At 40.3% G+C, this 21,244-nt stretch overlaps 1 protein-coding gene across 1 annotated transcript in view; it reads left to right on the forward strand.

Moving 5' to 3' along the window:
- The window catches only part of tsc1b (TSC complex subunit 1b), a 33,473-nt gene that overhangs the window by 6,086 nt on the left and 6,143 nt on the right, over positions 1–21,244 (forward strand). Inside the window, exons 2-18 of the mRNA XM_042394698.1 lie at positions 2,004–2,215; positions 2,482–2,585; positions 3,212–3,364; positions 4,784–4,928; positions 5,555–5,709; positions 5,810–5,883; positions 5,990–6,168; positions 7,529–7,647; positions 10,474–10,639; positions 10,774–10,895; positions 11,561–11,654; positions 12,367–12,474; positions 13,578–14,220; positions 16,617–16,660; positions 18,553–18,719; positions 19,269–19,451; positions 19,646–19,756. Of these exons, the coding sequence (XP_042250632.1) occupies positions 2,107–2,215; positions 2,482–2,585; positions 3,212–3,364; positions 4,784–4,928; positions 5,555–5,709; positions 5,810–5,883; positions 5,990–6,168; positions 7,529–7,647; positions 10,474–10,639; positions 10,774–10,895; positions 11,561–11,654; positions 12,367–12,474; positions 13,578–14,220; positions 16,617–16,660; positions 18,553–18,719; positions 19,269–19,451; positions 19,646–19,756 (2,676 nt within the window). The 5' untranslated portion in view covers positions 2,004–2,106. The remainder of the gene's footprint in view (positions 1–2,003; positions 2,216–2,481; positions 2,586–3,211; positions 3,365–4,783; positions 4,929–5,554; positions 5,710–5,809; positions 5,884–5,989; positions 6,169–7,528; positions 7,648–10,473; positions 10,640–10,773; positions 10,896–11,560; positions 11,655–12,366; positions 12,475–13,577; positions 14,221–16,616; positions 16,661–18,552; positions 18,720–19,268; positions 19,452–19,645; positions 19,757–21,244) is intronic.

A 21,244-nucleotide genomic window follows, 5' to 3' on the forward strand; every position in this document is an offset into this window, starting at 1 on the left:
CAGTAGTTTATTTAGAAACGGCTCCAAACACTAATAACAGCAATCACATTTTCAATCTCCGGAGAGTAGTTCTGTGTACAGCAGACGTCCGCTCCACATGTGTGAGAGAGCGGTTCCATTTACAGAGCTTCGCAAGCTTGTTGTGCTACATGTCACAACCTCTTGACTTTGTGCTACATCGTAAATTTCTCAAGGAACTTCAGTGGTTTGTCTTTGATTTGTTGACTAGAAAAATATAGAAAACTGCAAGCCCGGGACTGTATTCACAACCATTCTGAGAATATTCTCAGAAAGCTCCTAACTTAACCTAAAAAATTCTTGCAAGGAGTCCTTGCTTAGGAGTGATTTAGGAAAATTCTCAGAGCATCTCTGAGCAAGGAAGGGACAGAAACTTTTACTGTAGTGGGGAGGTTTGGTCGACCCCGTTGCTATGTATGACTTATTCTTTTAGAAGGTGTGATTGATTGATCAAAAAAAAAAAGAAAATTAATAAAAATGCACTCTTAATGATAATGGTCACATAATGGACAGTGAAATCGATAGCCCTAATTGTAGAATTTAGTGTCTCTTAAGACATGGTGTAATTATAAATACTATTTTATGTAATGAACATCTCTGTTGAATAAATTGTGAGCCATACTTTAAAAGTAGCCTGTACTCATGCTGATAGTTGTTATATCTATTTTCTTACGTTTATTTACCATGCTGGTCATTTTAATACTTAATCTATTTGATATTAACAAGGGAAAAATGGCTCAGCTTTCATCAGTTTCTGTGATTGCTGGCCAGTCTATATAAGTAGTAGTGATGGTTGGCATGTAAATCTTTTTTTTTTTCAGCTTACAGCAAATTCCAAATTTTTCCAGTTGCCAAATATCTCAGTGTTGTGATCACTTTCATCTCTGGCATTATAGTGTTATTGCATTGGGTGGAAGATGTGAGTGTATCTCTAATGAGATCGACCACAAACATTATCACTGCATGATCTAATCTGTAGCATTTCATGAACTCTCTGTCATTCAGCATTTGGAGAATATTTCTCTTACCTCATTGTCTTTCCGCCATTTTCTCCTCTGACTAAGAAACTCTTCAGCCTCTTAAAAGTCCTCCCTTTTTTCTTAAGGGCTTTGTGAATAACTTTTATCTTTACCAGGATCTAGCCTTAACTGTAAGGGTAAATTCTTAGAAAACGTCGTAATTCTAAGAATTTTATTAGAATTTCGTCACTAGGAGAAACTCTTTGTACCAGGAAGCTTTATGAATACGCACCCTGATCTTTTAAGGGCCTTGCTCAAGGGCACCTCAGTGGTAGTAATAAAGAAGGGGCTAGAGCTGCTCTTTCGCTTTCTTTCGCCTCTCTTGTATAACAAATTAAGACATCACAAAGATGTAATATTGGCCAAACATGAAAACAGCCTTAGGTCTGTTAGTGATCATAGTTCATCATCAAAATGTCGCCAATAGATACTTCATAAGAATCTACAGTGATGCGTAAAATGAGACAAAAACCATGCATAAATACTCAAAACCAAAAATTTAACGGCAGAACAAATATGGAGTTCATCAATGAGGTTAAAAATAAATCGGGCAAAGACTGCTTATTTGTGAGTCAGGACTGTTATACAATCACAGTAACACTTTATAGTAAAACATTGTCTTTAAATGTGTATTACAACCATAAACTGCAGAGAAATATGGACATAGTGTCTATGATATTACATGAAGTCTTTTAGCAGTATGACCTCATGAGGCCTTGTCAAAGATGGCATCCCAAGGCCACCCTGTCGCCCAAAAATATAGTTTATTTTTTTCTTTAGAGCCATTAGTGATTCTGAGTAAATGAGATGAAGTTTACTCATTAAAGACATTTCATTTTTTTTTAGTTTTTAAGAAATACACAAGCCCTGCTCTTCCAGTTGGTATGGTCACATGACCACTAATCCAAGATCTGTGCTCAGACTAATTCTGGGAAATGTTTATGAATTGGCTTTGGTGCGATGTAGAGCTGCCTGGAGACTGTATTGGTGGGTGGCCCCAGGAGTCCTCCAGGCAGGAAGGGACGGACAACGCGAGAGAGACGCTGCCTCCACCTCCACCACTGCCACCATGGCCAGGGAGCAGCCCAACGTGGGGGACCTCCTCCCGCTCCTGGAGACCTCCGACCTCCACCAGCTAGAAGAGATCAGAGGCCTTATCAACGAGCAGCTCAGCACTGGTAGGGCCACTTGGCTTGTTTTTACGTCAGCGTGGTTTATCTGTTTGTGTCCAGCTTTCTGGTGAGCTTTGAGAAATTATAACTTCACTGATAAGTTTGGCCAGTGTGTCAAGATCACACCAGATTGCTTTAATAATTTCCCTTTTGATATCTGAACAGTTGTATGTGGTGAAACTTCCCCTGTTGGTGTCATTTTTCTGAAATAATATGCCTACTACCCTTTCATTTAAAAGCTTCTCAAAATATCCCTTCTGTTCTCGTTGAAGAGCGAGGGTCCATGCTGCTGAACGGGCTGGTGGACTACTTTTTGGAAACTAACTCTGCCCAGGCCATGCATATCCTCTCCTCAGTCAGAGAGCCACATGACAAGGTGAGAAACGCCCCCATGAAAGCTTAGCCTCAGTATTTGTAACCAGTGTTCTCACTATTTCCCACCATCACTTTGTAAATACCTTGTAAAACTTTGAGACTTTTTAGTCAGACAAATGAAGTTAATAAAATGTTTTCTATTATAATACACACACACACACACACACAAAAAAAGACTTGAGAAAAGAGAGCACTGGTGATACATAAAGTTGACTGTATGTAGTCTGTAATCAGCAATTTGTTTCACTTTATTTTCCATTAGAAAATGTGTCATTATGGAATGACTTTAAGGTTAAGGACTGAAGGAAATTTCTTCCATGTTGTTGTTTTTTTGTGTGTTTGCATATTGCCGTAGCAACATAACAAGTGTGGTATTGTTGTGGTGTTGGGCTTTGAGGTCATCATCATTATTTCTGCAGTCTTCTATGATTTTATTCGCCTCTAATCATAATAATTCCTGGCTTCTGGAATTCCTTTCCATCTGTATTATATACATATATGGAAAATACAAAAAAAAGTCTCCTGTACCTTTTTTTTAATTAAACATAAAAAAAGAAACTCCAGCTAGCTTTCACCAACACTGATTGTGTTAAATACAGATCTAACCCTGCTGTCCCTCCCTCGCAGCACCTTCTGGACAAGATGAACGAGTGTATGACCAAACAGGCCTGCCGGCTGCCCACCCTCACCCTGCTCGGCCATGTAATCCGCAAGCAGCCGTCCTGGATCCACAAGATTGCTCGATACCCTCTGCTGCTCTCGCTGCTCAAATGCCTAAAGGTAACGACCCAGTTATGACTCAGTGAACAAAGACATCTCCTTGTCAAGGCGCTGAGATGGCGCTGATGAGGTGTGTGGATGGATGAGGATCAGAGATTTCTCATCGAGCTGCTTCTGTAGTTTGTGATATTCAGTGACTCTGGTTTTGGTAAGGTTATTTGTTTGGATTTATTTCATCACTGATCCTTTAGGCTGGCTTTCAAGCCTCTTTGTAAAATTATTGTAGATGTGGTTTTTACAAAACCAAAGATTTAATACTGGCTAGCACTGAATGCATTTTGAACTGCAACAATCAATTCCTTACAGATTTGATGCAGTATGTTATTGATCAGCTTTGTCAGTCAGTGCTCCTTAGATAAACACTGTGTGTTTGTCTACTCAAACTGGACAGAGGGGAGGTTTACAATGTTGTTGCTCAAACGTTTGTTGATTAAATCCTCGATTAGATTAAGTTTTAGCCACACTAGAGACGGGCCTCCAAAGACAGCAGCGTTGGTCTCTTGGTCCCCTGCTTTCATTCAGGCTGAAATGTTTTGACAACTATTGGATGGATCACTATGAAATTTGGTACAGACATTCATGGTACACAGAGGATGAATTGATCAGCTAACTTTTATTGTAGCACCAACATAAGGTCAAAATTTCAAAAGGGCCAAACTTGGGTTTATGACTGAATACTTACAAACCTAATGACATTCCCATTGACATGACATTTAGTGCTAATTAGAACATGTTAGCATGCTAAAATGCTAAACTAAAATGGTGACTGTGCTAAACCTAAACAGTATCACTGCTAATGGCATGTTGACATGTTGAGGTTAGCATTTAGCTAAAAGCAACAGAGTACCTCACGGAGCCTCACAGAGCTCCTAGCCAGGCTTTTTACTCACATTCTTGCTGAAACAACTGTAACATTATGTCCAACTCAAAAAGCTCAAATTGTCTGAGAAGTTACAGTTTGAATTAAAAGGCATCATCACCCTGATATTATAAAAAACAGCAAATACATGTTAATGAAAAAGAAAACCGTAGCTTTCAGTGTTGTACACTCAAATGAGTACAAATAAAACCCAAGGAGGTTCTCCTACCAGGAGATATAGCAAGAATATATAGCAAAAACTCCAACTTTTACAATATAAACTCATGGTTTGAAGAAAATAAATAAAGAATAATGAAGATCCGGGACATTTAATTGTTGCAAACAATCTTTATTTCTTTATTTCACTGGTTAAAGCCTGGTTAACACAAAGAACTGTTTTGGTAAAGTGTTCCTCCACAATATTTAGAATATTTAGAAACATCAAGCAAGGGTGACTGTCAGGTCATCACTTAAATAAGCTTAATTTCAGCCTTTTAACCATCTGTTTAATCTCTGGCTTTGTCATAAACTCTAATACTAAAACTTTAATTTCCCGGCAGACGGACACGGACGTAGTGGTGCTGATAACTGGAGTACTGGTGCTGATCACTCTGCTGCCCATGATCCCTCAAGCTGGGAAACAACACCTGTGGGAGTATTTCGACATCTTTGGCCGCCTTGCATCCTGGAATCTTAAGAACCCCGGTAGGAGTTTCCTGTCATGTCCCAAAAAACACGTCAATGCAATATGTTTGTACTCAGGAGTTCATTGTGAATGAGTCAGCCCCAGCTTGCTGACAAAACCTGGGGTGCTAAATACTCCCATACTAAGTTCTAGTAAAGCAAAGGAAAATGTATGTTTACACTTACAGTCGGCTACACCAGTGGTTCTCAACCTTTTTTGAGTCAAGGACCCCTAAATTGTTACACATTAGGTCATGGACCCCCATTTGATAAGATTTTGCTTTAGGGACCTCCATCTGAAAAGATTTTGGTTGTTAGATATGATTAAGACCAGACCAGAAGACTCTTATGACTCTTATTCACATTGGGCTCACTTCTATAGTGAATGAAATGGTAAAAACAATATTCCCTATTTTTCTGGGGACCCCGTGGAACTCCTTCATGAGCCCTGGGGGTCCCCTTACCCCTGGTTGAGAACCACTGGTCTAGGCAATTAACTGGAGCGTGAAAATCCAAACTTGGTGAAAGGGGAGGAAGCCTGCATGGACAAAATACTGCAGCTTGGTTTACTGATTAATTTGCTGTGAAACCTGTTATTTAGCCTGGAGTTCATGTGTGTGTTTCTTTCATGTTTTCGACATATTCAGGGCATGTTTCAGAGGTTTACCTAATCCACCTGCACGCCAGCGTCTATTCACTCTTCCACCGTCTCTACGGCATGTACCCGTGCAACTTTGTATCCTACCTGCGCTCCCATTACAGCATGAAGGAGAACATGGAAACCTTTGAGGAGGTAGTGAAGGTGAGGATATTATCCCTGCTGCTGTGCTCTGTTGCCCTTCTTAAGCTCTATGTAGTAAAATGATAATAAAAAAAAAATAAATTTTAAACTTTTTATTCAGCCGATGCTCGAACACGTCCGTATTCACCCGGAACTGGTTACAGGAACCAAGGACCATGAGCTTGACCCCACCAGGTAAGTCTCATACTATTCTGTCTGGCAAAGGAACAATTTGGTGTTTAATATTCTCATCGTAGTCTCCTGCATCACTTTGACTAATGGTCAAAATGTTTTGCTGCAGGTGGAAAAAGTATGAAATCCATGATATCGTCATCGAATGTGCCAAAGTGTCATTAGACCCTAAGGAGGCCTCCTGTGAGGAGGGATACGCCACCATGCCTGAGAACTTTTATCCCCAAATCCACCTGCGACCACAAGACTGCACTTCCAGCCCCTACACAGACCTTCACAGCAGCTACGGTCAGTTAAACAAAGACTTAAAAACTGATAATGGCAGATATTTATTTTTATTTACTTAAATGCATAGCTTGTACTGCTCTGGACGTGTTACTTTAAAAAAAAAAAAAAAAATCAACAAACCATGCTGATACTGATATATCTGTAATCATACACCAATAATATTGACAAGTATTGACCAGTTCACACTGCCTGATGACTCAGTGCAGTCTGCTAAGTGACCCAGTGATTAATAAGTAATTGGAAACGAGGGTAGAAAGCTGTTGATTTGTATTTTTTTATCAGTCTACCCTTTCCTTTTCACGATGTACAAGATACAACAGGAAGATGACAGTGTGTGTAGTGTTATAACAGGAAGTTGCAATCGACAAAAACATCAGTGTGCATGCACAATCATTAAACACGATGGGATTTCCTGTTTACTATCACCAGGGCACAAAATTAGCGCCAGCCATCAGCCACATGCTGGTAGAACATGGAAGTGGCTGGTAGATTTGCTTCACTCATCAGCAACAATGGTAAAAAAAAACCAATGGTAATCTATTGAGTGGCTGGTAAAATTTGAACATTCACTATTTTGCACCCTGACTATGACGCAATGTATCTGATGTATAATTTATTAGGCTATATGTTGATTCAATGCTACAGTATCCTGAATAATATTAGGGTTAGGAACAGTTTTCTCTTTCTTTCAATTAGTTTGACCTCTAACTCATTTTTGTTTGCTCTGTCAAAAGCATTTAAGTATAATTGACATTTTTAAGTTATTTTAATTGAAGGATGTCTTTTGACCTATTTTGTTTGACAGGAGCACAATTACTGACTTGTCATGAAGAGAGTGTTACTGGTTTTGAACAATTGGTTCGATGATTACTCAGCTTGTTAATTGACAGAAAATTGACAATAATGTTTATTGACAACAATCATTACAGTCATTTATCAAGCAACAAAAAATAGCCAAACGTTTTTCTGATTTCAGCCTATCAAAGGTGATGGTTTGGAGCTTTTCTCTGTTTCATATTACTGTGAATTAAATAGGGTTTGGACTGTTTTTCAAAAAGAACAAGTAATTTGAAGATGTCACATTGTGCTCTGGGAACATATAATCTCACTATTAAACCAGTAATTAATAAATGAAAATAATACAAATTAATTAATATTGAAAGTATACATTTCCAAATAAGATTTTTCTCTAATGATGACAATTATGTTTTTTTTTTCCAGTGATACACTTGTATTTTCGATATTAAACATTGAGTTTTCGTAATGGTTTAAAGGACAAACACTGAAGCAGAGACAGACTGGAGGTTGTTCGGTGAATCCATTTGAACATTGATCAGACTCTTTGTCTTCTTGACAACAGGAAGCTCTTCTTCGACCCCGTTCTCGACTCCACGGCAGCCGCTACCCCCGCCCCTGTCCTTGCCCCCCTTCTCAGGGACACAGTCCTCCTACCGTAGCCCACAGACCTCCAGACGCCAGGTAAGATCATCCATAATATGGTCAAAAACTGTCAAGAGTCTTGGTCTAGGACATGTGATTGCTCTGTAACTAATGATCAGAGGCTAATACCAGAGCACTACGTTGTTAAGCTTCTGTTTGCTGCTAGCTGTTGTACACAGGGTCATGTTTACACTCTATATATCATCTGTCAGATCTATAGAGTTGTTTGCTTTTCACCAAAAAGCCCTCAATGCCCTCAGTCAGAGCAGCGACTAGCCTTGATGTTTTTTAAAGACATGGAGAAAAAGCGGGCGGACAGACAGTTTTTGAGTCGCCAAAGTCAGCGAGCTGGCAGACAGTCAGGTCTCAGAAATTACAACACATACCCCCCGTCCTCGTCCTGCCACCTCTCTGTAGACGCTCCCGGGGGTTGGTTGCCTTGGAGATACCGTCTCCCCCTTTCTATTATTGGACCAGCCACACAAGGGAGGGGTCTGGGTGTTTTTCTGCCCCCTGGGGTCTGTCTGAGGATTTGTCTCTGCGTTACACTCCACCTCCTCAGATCCAGGCAGATGGAAAATTTGGAGTAAATGGAAGACCCGCCGTTTTAGGAAATACGATAAACTATAAATGATCAACAACTGTGTGTTGAATTCTACAAATAAATCAAAGTGGGGGGTGTTTTGGAGATGTGTTTGTGACTCATAGTCTTATAATCACACTGTCAGGGGACCAAGCAGTAAGGCTCAAGAACACCAGGTGTGTAAAACAAAAAGTAGTAATTTTTTCACAACTTCATTTTTCAAAATACAAAAGTAGGGAAACTAGAGAAAAGTAATTTCAAAACTAAGGCCCTTTAACTCAAATTGAGGTCAACTAAAAAAACAGCAACCTGTACTGAAGGCCATCTTTACTGGCGCCGCTTCTTTTGGCAAGAAGAGGACTTGCTGGATTCCTGGAAAAACAAAAAGCAAGCAAAAAACATTAATGACAGAATTTTAACCAAAATGTGTGCACTCAAATTAGAAAACAAACTGTCAAAAAATAATAGTGTGTGCTGTATGAAAACAAAAGGCTATGTGTTCTGTCATTACTTGAATGTTTGTTAATGGTACTAAAAGGAGAACCATCAACACTCAGTGTCGGCATGTGGTGCGGCCCCCAGACACAGCTGTGTGAAGAGGAAAACTCATTCTGCCACAGCAGTTAAGCCTCTTTCACACATAGTTCCCGGTAAATTACTCGGATAACCTTTCAGGCACTGCTAGTGATTTTTACTGTTCACACATGCAGCTTCATTCAGGAACATTTCCGTCTTGCGCCTTTTCACACATGCCATGGCAAAGCCGGAATAGATGGGGTAAAGGACAATCCAGCAGGTGGCGGTAATGCAACACATGGATGCCAACCGTCATAAAACTCAACAGAAGAGGACGAAACTCACCAAACTCAGAGCAAACTTTCAAACTAGGCAGTCCTGATCAAATATGAATCGAGATTAGGTTACTGCATTGCCTATTTCTTGTCTCAAATGTTTCCAGAAACATATTTTAGTGTACTGTTTAGCCGTAATATAAGAAAGATTGTGACACGGCCGACATGTTGAAAACAGACATCAAAAACCAATCACCGCCCAACTCTCAGTACGTCACCCACACGTCAAGTCTTGTGATTGGTTTGCTCGCTCCACGTAAAAGCATCTTTCGTCAAACAGATGTAACCCTTTAGGTGTTTGTCCCTCCAATATTACTGCTTTCATTCACAACACAGCTGTACTGGCATTTCCCTGAAATGTTAATGGGTTTTGAGGTGGGAAATTGGTGGTACAGATTTCCCTGAATGTCCATCCCTGCTCCCTTTCACACATGACCTCATGCAGGAAATGTTCCTTCATGGATAGACTGCATGTGTGAAAGGAGAGAAGAGACACGCTTGACTGTTAAATCAGCAAACCTACAAGCCTCCATCTGATTCACTGTCACTACTGAGTAAATTAATATTAAAAGTTATGTTTTTTTAGTAAAGTTGCAAATAAATACTTTTGAAACAATGCAACAACAGGGTGAAAACATTCAGGATTTAACAGATTTAGCTAAATTTTGAATTGTAGTATAATAAATAGGTAGAAATCTTCAGTTATAATAAATACAGCATTAACAGTAACCAATAGGCTACTGGAGTGTCCCTGGAAAAGCAATTCTGCTCTTTTTTTCTGCTCTGTCTTTCTAATTCTTAGGTAATTTAAATTTGGGTCAGTCACTCTGTTTATTATGTTTCCCTGTAGCCGTCCTAAGTACTAGAATTTCCTTCCAGTTTACAGCAGATTTTTGCAAGTCATCTGTGAACTGCGCTGAAGTATGAAAAAGTCAGCAGTGAATGAAGAGATGTGTCACATGAAGGGCATGTGTCGTGGCAAGATTTCTAATGTGTTACATTTCCTGAACACACCCTTTTAAAGGGTCAGTTCACCAAATTAAGTAAGCTATCCTAAAGATGCGTATCACCCTGATGAGCAGGAGTGGTTGTTTTGGAAAACACAAACACAATTCCATTTACATCCATTGTGTCACGTAAAAGTTTCTGGATGTTCTCTAAAAACTATTTGCATAGGCAGACACTGCAAGGTGTGAAATTTGTTTTTTGTAATTCAGGTGAACTAACCCTTTAAAGAAGAATACATGAATGCATATTACTTACTTACTTAATGCTTACTACATGCTAGTGCCTTCTTTCACAGGTGTCCACATGTGTTTAACCAGGTGGAAATTAAGTGAACTATAACACAAAAGATTTGTTGTTATCTTTGTTCTGATGTTTATCTGTCAGATTTGTAATAATTTCTCGGACCGGTCTCTTTCTTTACAGAACTCCACCTGTGAACTGAACTCTTCCTGTGGGGGGAAGGACCCTCTGTGGAGCCCCTCCTCGTTGTGCGGCATGGCCACGCCCCCCTCGTCCAGGGGCATGTCACCCAACTTAGAGCTCTCCCACAGTGCCTCACACCTTCCCAGCCGCTTCCACTGCACATCAGGTCAGATGTGCATGTATTACATCATTATAACAGATTTCAACTTGACCGTCAGTGCTTTGTAGCTTTTTCTTTTTAAAGTATTAACTGAGTGGAATTTTCTCTTCTGCTGATGCTGATTGTTTTGATCCAAGCAGGAGGGAAAGGAACGCCTGCCTCCAGCACTCCAGCCACCTCTTCCCCACCTCCCACCCTATCAGATGACTTCCCCATAATCTCCTTACCAGCCAACACAGTCCAGTCCAGTCCACCAAGAAAGGTTTGCTCCAATTTAAAAAAACATGTCCTCAGAACAGTGAGTTTATGATGAGCAGTCTATCTGTAGACTTCATTACTAATTTTATTAAAAGACAAATATCCTCATTGGGACTTTTTAGATTATTTTTTCAGCTAGCTGAACTGCAAAACTCCACTGAGGGGATTGTGATTATTCATCCCCAGTATGCTGTATGTTTTTCACAATTTCATGATAGCTTAACTGATCTGGCTCTTGTTCATTATAATTTGCCTAATTAGGCAACACACAATACCAGCCAATTCAAATAATCTTGTTTGTGTTATCTTGAAAACTAATTTCGTTGACAGCAGGAGGCAAATTGATTTATCAAACGTGGTTTAAGCCTTTGATAGTTTTGCACTCAGAAGTAAAGGAACAGGGAAAAAGAGTTGAATTCATTACAGTCATGTAATTGGATCTCAGCAGTAGTCTGATTTGCTCGGATTCCTGTCTGACAAATGTTCTTTATTCTGGTATATAAATGTAAAAACCATTGTGTTGTTTTAACAGTCACTCACATTCAGATAGGTGGAGAATAGATTCCCTAATCCGTCTGACCTGCATGTCTTTAAATTGAACATCTTACAGGAAAGAGAATTTAATTTCTTGATATGTGTGCTAAAACTATGAACTATGTGACTTTTCAGGATCGCAGACAAGGGGAAAGCGGTAAGCCTGCACTGGTGAGACAGGAACCAGTGAAAGATGCAGAAAAGAGTGCAGACGGAGCCACAAACAGGGGTTAGTTCTGATGATTGTCATTACTGTGATTTAATCATGTTAAACAGTAGACGTCTTCACGGGTGCATAATTGTGGACGCAATCTGCATCAGACACCCTGAAACACCAACCCAAACCTGATAATAACCCCCTTAATTAATAATTAAACTAAATACAAACGCAGTTCTTCTTTAAAAGTACAAAGTATATACATAGTTAAACAAAAGGAATATACACAGCAAGGTGTTTCATGTTAGACAAAACACATTAGTCCTAACTCTATATCTTATGGAACACACATCCTCTATCTTCATTATAAAATCTCAGTCTCTCCAGATGTCATGTGTTTGCCATTTCTCTCAACCACAGAAACACACATCCTTTTTCCTGCACTTCACATATAAAACACTGTCTCAAAAAACACATTATGACACATCATGTGATGTTTTACATATTTACACACTGATCTGAGACCTGGCAAGACGATGTAATGGGTTTCAAATCTGGTCTTGATTACTAGTAATCAAGTGGACCTGAAAAAACATCTTTTAGTGATGCCAAATGTTGAATAATTGGATCATCAATCTTAATCTCAATCAGGTGCAAACTTCTGAGCGCCGTCCAAAAGACTGACCATAAGAGGGGTATTTGTATTCTTGATGTTTTTGCCTTTTGGAAACTTTTTGTTTCTCACGTCACGCCGGCAGTTGTGATACATACATCTCCTCATCAGATGCGGGAGCTGCTGAGAACGTTTCTATGACTCTGACGGAACTGTCGGTCTACATGAAGAAACAGGAGCTGGAGCTTCAGCTGAGAACAGAGAAAGAGAAGGAAGAGGGTGAGTATTGACTTAGTAGAGCCTACAGAACCGGATCCGATCAATATGGGACTTGACATGGAAAGTACATGTCACATTGTGGGTATAGGTTTCCAAAAAAATAAAATCCACCAAAGACCAAATCATGCAGAGCACAAGGTGGTCACAGAAACAGAAAAATGACCCCCTCCAAAAAATATATTTTGATTTCTGTTTTAACAGACCATAAAGAGAGAAACTGCTTTGTGTGCAGAAATGTTGAAAAAGAAAAGTTGCCCAACAAGCTTGTAACTTTCTTGATTGCTTTTAATGTTTGGCAAAGGAAGGCGTGCATTCATGTGATTGTGATTCATAACTGAAGTATTGGAGGTTGTTGTGTGTGTTTTTTTTTCTTCTGCATCTGCCTCAACATGAAGAGATCTACAAGTTCTAGTAAAAATAAACTAAAACCTTTTTTATTAAGAAGATAGCAGATACTAATATATATAGAACATTGCTAACGTTAATACTAATTATATAGACACAGTATAAAAACACAACACATTAATATTAAATAACAAGGAAAGAAAGGGAAAATATTGTACAGATATTTGCTATACCTCATACATGGCTTATTTTATGGTTAAAGCAAAATATTACATGATTGACAATATATTGAAATAATAGTTTTAACTGAACTAAAAAGTTTGAATTGAATCAGATTTAATTACATACATGGATTCTCCTGTGTAGTTCATACCTCTTGACTAAATATCCAGGATGATAACACATCCTTGTTTATGTCCCTGTGTGTTGAGCTAGCTCTGCACAGTTATTAGTTTAAATACCACTTGAGCCACTTGCACTAAAAATAAATGCACCTACAGTTCTGTGAAGCACTTTGGATAAACACATCTGCCAAATGGCACAAGCTCTGTTGCTAAAGCTCGCCACTTAGATTTAAACATTTGCATTCTCATTGGGGAACAGAAAGCCGGTTGGATAGTAGGTTCTTGGCACCTGTTGTGAATGCAGAAATATTTCAGTGCAGACATTGACATTCAGAACATACAGCCAAGTTTTACTCCACCACAATCCTCCGTATGTTCTTGTGTGTGTGTGTGTGTGCATTGTTTCTGCTGCAGCTGCCATCACAGAGGAGCTGCTGAAGATCACTGAGGATAAACAGGAGATGCCAGGCCTGAGGGGCTTTGACTCCCCTTTCTACCACACCACTGAGACTCTGACCGGCTGTCAGACACAAGACAAGACCCTCTCTAACACCCAGCCCGGAGGCCCCGTCCGGGACACACACCATGTTGTGTCGACGCCTGACAAAGCGGAGAACACTGCGAGCACCAGTGGTGTTGGGAGTGAAAGAGGTGGAGGAGCAGGAGGAGACAGCAGGAGTTCAGCCCTCGGTCTCGAGCAGTCCTGGTCCTTCCAGTCAGGTTTCACCCCCATCGATCACCACCTGCACCGGAGCCCCTCCGCCCCGGACGACGAGGTGGGCAAGTTCGGGATGTTCTCCCCGAGCCCGTGCAGCAAGACCCCGGCCCCGGTGCCCTACGAGTCGTTTTTCGACCTGGCCTTGCCCAGGGCGGCCTCGCTCTTCGTGGGCCAGAAAACGTCGGAGGCGGTGCACAAGGCGGCGCTGGAGAGGCTCTCGCAGCAGGAGGAGGGGCTGGAGGACGGAGAGGAGGAAGGGGTAGTGTCTGCTTCACCACTGGAGGTGCTGGATCGCCTTGTTCAGCAGGGGAGCGACACCCACGATAAAGTTCTCAAGAGGTGAGGTTTAGATTTAGCTTCAAATCTGTGCAGTTAGATTTTTTTGTCAAGGTTTTCTGGCTTTTATTAGTACTTCTACCAAAGAGGCTTTTTTTTCCCAGTTCCATATTTTAATTTTGTCTTAATTCTCCTAATGTACAGATGGATAGATTAAGTACATTGAATTGCAAATTCCTGCAAATTTAGCTGCATTTCCATCCATCCTGAGTCACTTGTATGAAGCCCAGAACAGGTGCCACCATTACCAGTGATCATCTGTTTTAAAGCAGATCCAGATGCAGATTAAACACTTCTAAACATTTTCTGTTAATAAAATAACCCCTTTAGAAGATGTTGAAGCTTGGCGGAGGTGTTTGCTCTCTGAGTGCTCTTTATTTCTGTTGGTACGTTGTCTGTATGAAATCAGTGTTGATCATACTGAGGAAACTCAGGAGTGTGTTTTGATGTGCTGTTCACTGTGCAGAGCCTGTCCGGGTCGTTTCCAGTCTATTACTGCGGCCCAAAGGAAACACCCAGTTGAGAACAAGCACAAGCATTGTTCAGTTGCCCACTGCCCCCCCCTTCTTTCTCCACTCTCGCACACACACACTCACAAACAGCGAGCCGCTCCTCCAAGCCAATAATACAACAGCAGAGACAGTGTCAGCAAAGTCAGCGCTGGGCACAGAACAATCTGGCTTCGCTTATTTCAGTCGCCTGTCACCCCCACAGTTTACTATTCTCACCAGAGCCAAACATGGCCTGATGGAGGGGATGAATTGAAGAATAAAATGTCATTTTCATTATTTTGAAGTATTTCATTCCTTAAAAAAATTGTCAAATTTAATTTTTCAGTCATTTAGACATGAGAACTAAAAACACAATAACCTTACCCTAACCCTTGATATGAGAATTTTGAAAATTTTAATTGTCTAATTGTCTAATAATTTTTGAGTTTGCTACTAAACCTATTTTTTAGTGTAACGCCATTTTACATTAAAATGATGCTACACGTGCACACGTGGGAAGTGTATGTGTTTGTTTAAAAAGCTCAGACATTTTACATTTTGTTATGTCACTTCATCTCAGTGAGTTGTAAGTATAATTTTTGGAATTTGAGATATTTCATAATGTAGTGAATAAATATAAAATCATTTTTCAATTTTAGGGGTAGGCTATGTTTTTCTCTTAAATATACACCCTCACTCCTAAAATACATAAAGAAGTGTACATTATTATCTGGATGAATATACTCTGCATCATAATCACCATCATGTATAACATATCATTCATGTTACCCTGTGCTTTCCATATCTGTCACACAAGTTGTCTGTTAATTTGAAGTGGCTATAATTGATATTTTTATAATAACAATGTATGAAATGACAATGTGTGATGTGAGAGGCATCTCTGTAGTGATGAAACTAGCCCCTCTCATGTATTAGTGTACATGTATGCTAATACATGAGAGGCGCAAACCGGGGCTATGATGAACCTACAGTGAATTATCACCGGACTCTGCAGCTCTTCTCAGCTTTATAGTGAGTTTCAGTTCATTGTGTAGCTTACACGCTGCAACTTTACTGTTTTGGTTCACTGTCATCACTCTCATGGAGTCATTTTCAGCAGCAGCAGGCAGCTGTTTTCAGAGAAAAAGCTCTAAAACCCTCTGTATACTACCTGCTCAGCACCAAACAACAAACTGAATGTAACGTTTATCAGCTAAAGATCCAGTTAGGCTACTTCCCTCAGGACTTTGTGGAGACCAAAAACAGCTAAAGGAGAGTGAATCTTGGACTTTACATTTGCCAGGTGGCCAGAAACACAACTCTAAATGAATTATAATGTTGCTCCATAACCGCTGGATGTGTGACTAACCAATTTTTTGCTAACAAGTTAGCCATATCAACTTAAATGTCAATGGTGTGTTCACAACTTCTTTCTACTGTCTCTAAGTGGCCAAAAAATCAGTTATTGCATGTTTAAAATTAAGGCTGACCTCAAATACTGCAGTGTTTCCAGCTGAATTTCTGGCAGCTGTGGTTGTAAACAGGCGAAAGCTTTGAGATATAGTTGTTTGAGATAAAAACATCAACTAAATGTGAGTGACTTTGGCTACAGATGGTAGGATGATCTACTCTACCAAACATTGTATGGAGGTCAATGTGTGCTCTAAAAACTAGTGTAGCCAGTCAACAAGTTGATACATAAAATGTTTCTTTTCCCATTCCCAGCACCAGAGACTGTTGCTGTTCCAAAACATTCCATATTTTGATGGTTACTGGTCTTGTCTCTTTTCTCTCCTCTGAAATTTATCACACCATTAATCACTTTAGACACTTACGAGCAGCTTAAGAAGGAAATATCCCAAAGAGGTCGTTCTCATATAATGTTTTTTTCATTCTCTCGCTCTACAGATTACCTTTGCCAAGTAAGTCAGCTGACTGGACGCACTTTGGAGGTAAATCACTCAGACCATAACACTGTTGTACGCTGATAAAAGAAGCTCTTATAAAGACTGCGGACGAGCATTATTTAGGCATGACTAGTGATTCGTCACGAGCACTGAGACATGAACAGCATGTTAAAATGTTATGCAGCTGAACAGGGAATTTGTTCATCGTTCCCACAGAAACAACATTGAGTTGATTCATGCAACTCAGAAATTTAAAAACTGACTGTCGAGTGACTGTTCACATCAATGTATGAGATGTCTTCTCCCTTAAGTTAACTCCCTGCTCGAATTAAGTCAACCAGAACAAGAATCTAATTTTCTCCAGCTGCAGTTCACAACAGAATAGAAACACTCTGTGTTTTTGTTACAACTCTCTGGCCAATGTGTAATTACAGCTCTGGAATTGAATCATCTTCCCTGTTTAACTGGGGAGATGATTAATGGGAGTCATGTAATTTCGATTGCATCTGAGACAAAACTCCACTCAGGAGGCTGACTGTTGAGGTCTTGGATCAAATTTTCCAGATAAATTTTTTCTAAATGTTCTCTCTCTGCTCTCTTCCTCCTCTTATGTGTTTACAAATGAAGCTCTGTATCCAGAGTTGTGTTGCAAGTAAGATCTTGTCAGGTGAACAGGGATCGATGATATTCTTTCATCCTTGAATTCGTACCATCAAGATATAAAGCAGTGCAACTGCCCGGTAGCCAATAGAAGGCTGTGCTTGTTATCCTTCCTGTTTTCCAGTTTGTCAGTTTATTTGTTACTTATCAGGATATCTCGAAAACTTTAAGGGGACATATTATGCTTTTCCTCATATGTTCATGGTAAATGTGACCAAAGCGTCAAATAATGAGGTAAATGTATGTAGAAGTGATCCCTGTGAGCAAAAAGCACTGGCTTCAGACTGCTCTGAACGCTTGGTTTCCAATGTTTTTTTCTATTTTCAACCTAAGCCAATGTCAGCTCATGACAGATTTCTTTATATGGTCATCTTTCACTGCTCCGCTCCACTAACATTATGGAGTTTTTCTATTGTTTTGGGGGTAGACGCACCGAGCAATGACTCGAGTTGAGCTGGCACGCTGTGAGTGTTTTTCCATTACATGGCAGGGCAAAGTAAAATAAGTAGTTAATCTGTTGGAGGTATGCTGGTAGTCATCAAACATCATCATCACTGTGGCTGTTTTTGCTTGTACTATTTCTCCCTGCATTATCTCTAACTGATCCACATCAGGAGGGCGGCCTTAAAGAGACAGGAGCTCAGACTGCCTGTTAGAGACAGAGGCTGAACTGAGGGGCTGCATAAAGGGCCAGAGTAAGATTAATAAGGAGTTTTGTGCTGTCAGCCACTTGCTTTCACTTTATTTAATTACTACATTTCAGTAGGGATGTATAAAACACTAGTGCCATTATGATAACTTTCGATGCTGATACCAAACGATAACTTAGAACCCTTTTTTCATTGAATTAAATATGCCAAAGTTCTGGAAAATTAAATGTCTAAACACGCTGCTGTAGAGGAAGTTTCCTAAATAAAAACGGTTTAAATCAGCAAAATTTTCATTTAAGTCAGGAACTATCTGATTGAAGTATAAGTAAACAGGATTATGAATCATATCAGCCAACTTTCATTATTTACTTTTGATACATGGTTCTACGGATTGATTTCATTACCGACTATAATGGTTCGACATTGACATCTGAATCCTGTCAGTCTTCCTGCCAGAGCTTGGCATTTATATATAACAATTTGGTCTTTTTTTATCTTCATGACATTACCTGTGCTTTTCTGGTGTTCCACACTTAAAAAAAATAATTAATCTCATTTCTGGTAGCGTGTGTGTTTGTCAGGTGTGTGACCGTGTTAATTACATTATTATTATCGTGGCCTCCCCAGGCTCGGCTCCGCTGGACGAGCTTCACACGCTGCGCAGCCAGCTGCTCCTGCTGCACAACCAGCTGCTGTACGAGCGCTACAAGAGGGAGCAGCACGCCGTCCGCAACCGACGCCTCCTCAGACGCATCATCAACGCCACTGCACTGGAGGAGCAGAACAGTGCTATGGCGAGTTTGCATGTGCTCAATATCGCAGAATAGCACTGTTTAAGAACTTTTCTAGTAACTAAAACTGTATTTAAAATAGAAAGGAGGGGCAGACATTGCGACAAATAAAAATGCAGCACAGAGACATCCACTGATTATGGAGGCGTTTGTAGCATTTCAGCATTTCAACGCCAGCTCAGTCAGGTCTCATCTACTGCAGGTAACAGAGAAACTGTAACTGAAGTTGTTCTGTTTTTGTTTTTCAACAAGAAGTCATGAAGGCTGTTTTGTCTCCAGGAATGACATGTAACTATAAGGGAGGAACACTGGCACATACATGCAGGAATTGGCTGAAAGAATAATTAGTTTTCTCCAAATATGTGGAGAATGTTGCATATTGATTGAGTTTGCCCTCACTGAAAGTCAAGCTGAACTTGGGAATGATTTTGAGAGAAAAAGTGACGCAAACTGCCTTAAAACATCTAGACATTTAGAAATGTCTGTACATTTTGTACTTAACCTGTGCATCTGTGTGTGTGTGTGTGTGTGTGTGCGTGTGTGTGCATGCAGAAGGACCAGCTGAACCTGCAGAGCGTGGACATCTTGTCTCTGAGGGAGAGTCTGCAGGTGGAGCAGCAGCGGTACAGGCAGCTGTGGGACGACCGGGAGACGGTGGTGACGAGGCTGCACAACCAGATCAGACAGCTGCAGCAGGGACGAGACGACTACTACACCAAGAACCAGGAGCTCCAGGTACACACACACACACACTTACATGCAAACATTCATACTTCACACTGATATAAAGATGCACAAAGATTAGATATACGACGGTGTATACATTTTAATACAAATACGATTTCAGTCACGTTACATTTTTCCACTGCAGACACCAATATAATATATGATGTGACTCTTTTTAATATGGATGTGTTTTATGTGTCCAGAGCAAGCTACAGGAGTGTCAGAAAAGGATGGATGAACTGGAGGCAGAGCTTCAGAGGGCCAACAACAAAGTCTGCCACACTGGTCACCTCCTCAACCAGATGACCATCAAGGTAAAGGAATACCTGCTACGTAGGCTGATTCAACACATTATGTTCTCCTTTTTGGAAGGTTACAGAATATAATTAAAAGCCCTTTTCAGACGTGGAATGAATAACATTGCCGGCTTCATCTATCTGTTTCTGTAATGGCTTTTTGTCAGTTAGACATTGTGGAAAAAGCAACAATACTCCTGTTTACTACACAACACTACAGGCTGCATCAGTGATGGATTCTAAAACTTATTTTGACACTGAAGCCTTAAAAATGACCATCATGAGTGGAAAAAGGCGTGTTTAATTTCTTTTTGTGCAAATTTAACTTTGTGCTGCTCCAGCTGTTAACCTGACATCATTTAATTCAGATTTGTGTCATTTTTTTTGCAAATTTGATCAGGTTAGATTGCCATGGTGACTTTAAAAGTGATATTTGCATATAATGCACCTTTACCAACAGTTAAATTGAATCAGTGTTTCTGCCCTGAACAATCACCTGTAGGATAAGTTTCCTGACCTAAAAGAAAGATGCCTCATTTCAACTTCATTCTTATATCAACTTACACATCTTTTCTTTCACGTCCGGGCTGGTGCTCAGTTGCTGATAAGGAGATGAACATGTCTCAGCTAACAAACCAGTATGACCACTATTCACACATATCAAAGCCTGGTACTATAATCAGCAATCTCACAGTTACTGCATGTGTGAAACACTCCGTATAAAGTGTGAAAAAGTCTGAAGACTAAAAATTTGGACGTGAAAGAAATTTGGGGATGCAGAGTAAGAAAGAAGAGACCTCTGTATCCGCTCCTCTAGGCTAGCAGCTTGAAGCTACATTAGCTGCTACTAGCATAACACAACCAAAGCCCCAACCAAACTGTTGGCGGTGGAGTTGCATTGTGGGTAATGTAGGGGCCAGGTTTTGACAAAGAGGACTGTGGAATTAAAAAAAAAGAAAAAAGACGATCTCTGGTTTGGCTGCATTAGTTTTGATCCTTGTCTTTAACTGTCCATCATCAGTTTGACAATGTTAACTCAGTTAAATCAGTGGAGTGCTCTTTTTAAATTAGCAAGATTGTTTAGTCGCTGCTCTTCTGGCTCATTCAGGCTAAATGCTGAATCAAAATTTAGCTACACATTTCTGTGTGCTCACTCGTGCTTTCCTTAATGGAGTAATAGGGCAGGACAGCGAGCAGGCTGGCAGACAGTCAGGTCAGACTTGCCCCCGTCCCCGCCCTGCCACCTCTCTGTAGACTGCAGACTGTCCCAGGGCTCTGTTGCCTTGGAGATTTTGTCTCTCCCTCTCTATTTTTGGGTCAGCAGAGCAGGGGGTCTGGGTGTTTTTCTGCCTCCTGGGGGTTTGTCTGAGGTCTGTTTCCCTCTTCTGACCCAGACTGAACCGAAATCCTGGCAAACAATAAGCCACTGATTCAGGAAACGGGCATTTCAAATTAACACAGTTGACTTTGAGTTCGTTATTTATGATATTCAGACAGAATGAAGAG

The sequence above is a fragment of the Thunnus maccoyii genome, chromosome 19 (genome assembly GCF_910596095.1).
Source record: "Thunnus maccoyii chromosome 19, fThuMac1.1, whole genome shotgun sequence".
NCBI lineage: Eukaryota > Metazoa > Chordata > Actinopteri > Scombriformes > Scombridae > Thunnus > Thunnus maccoyii.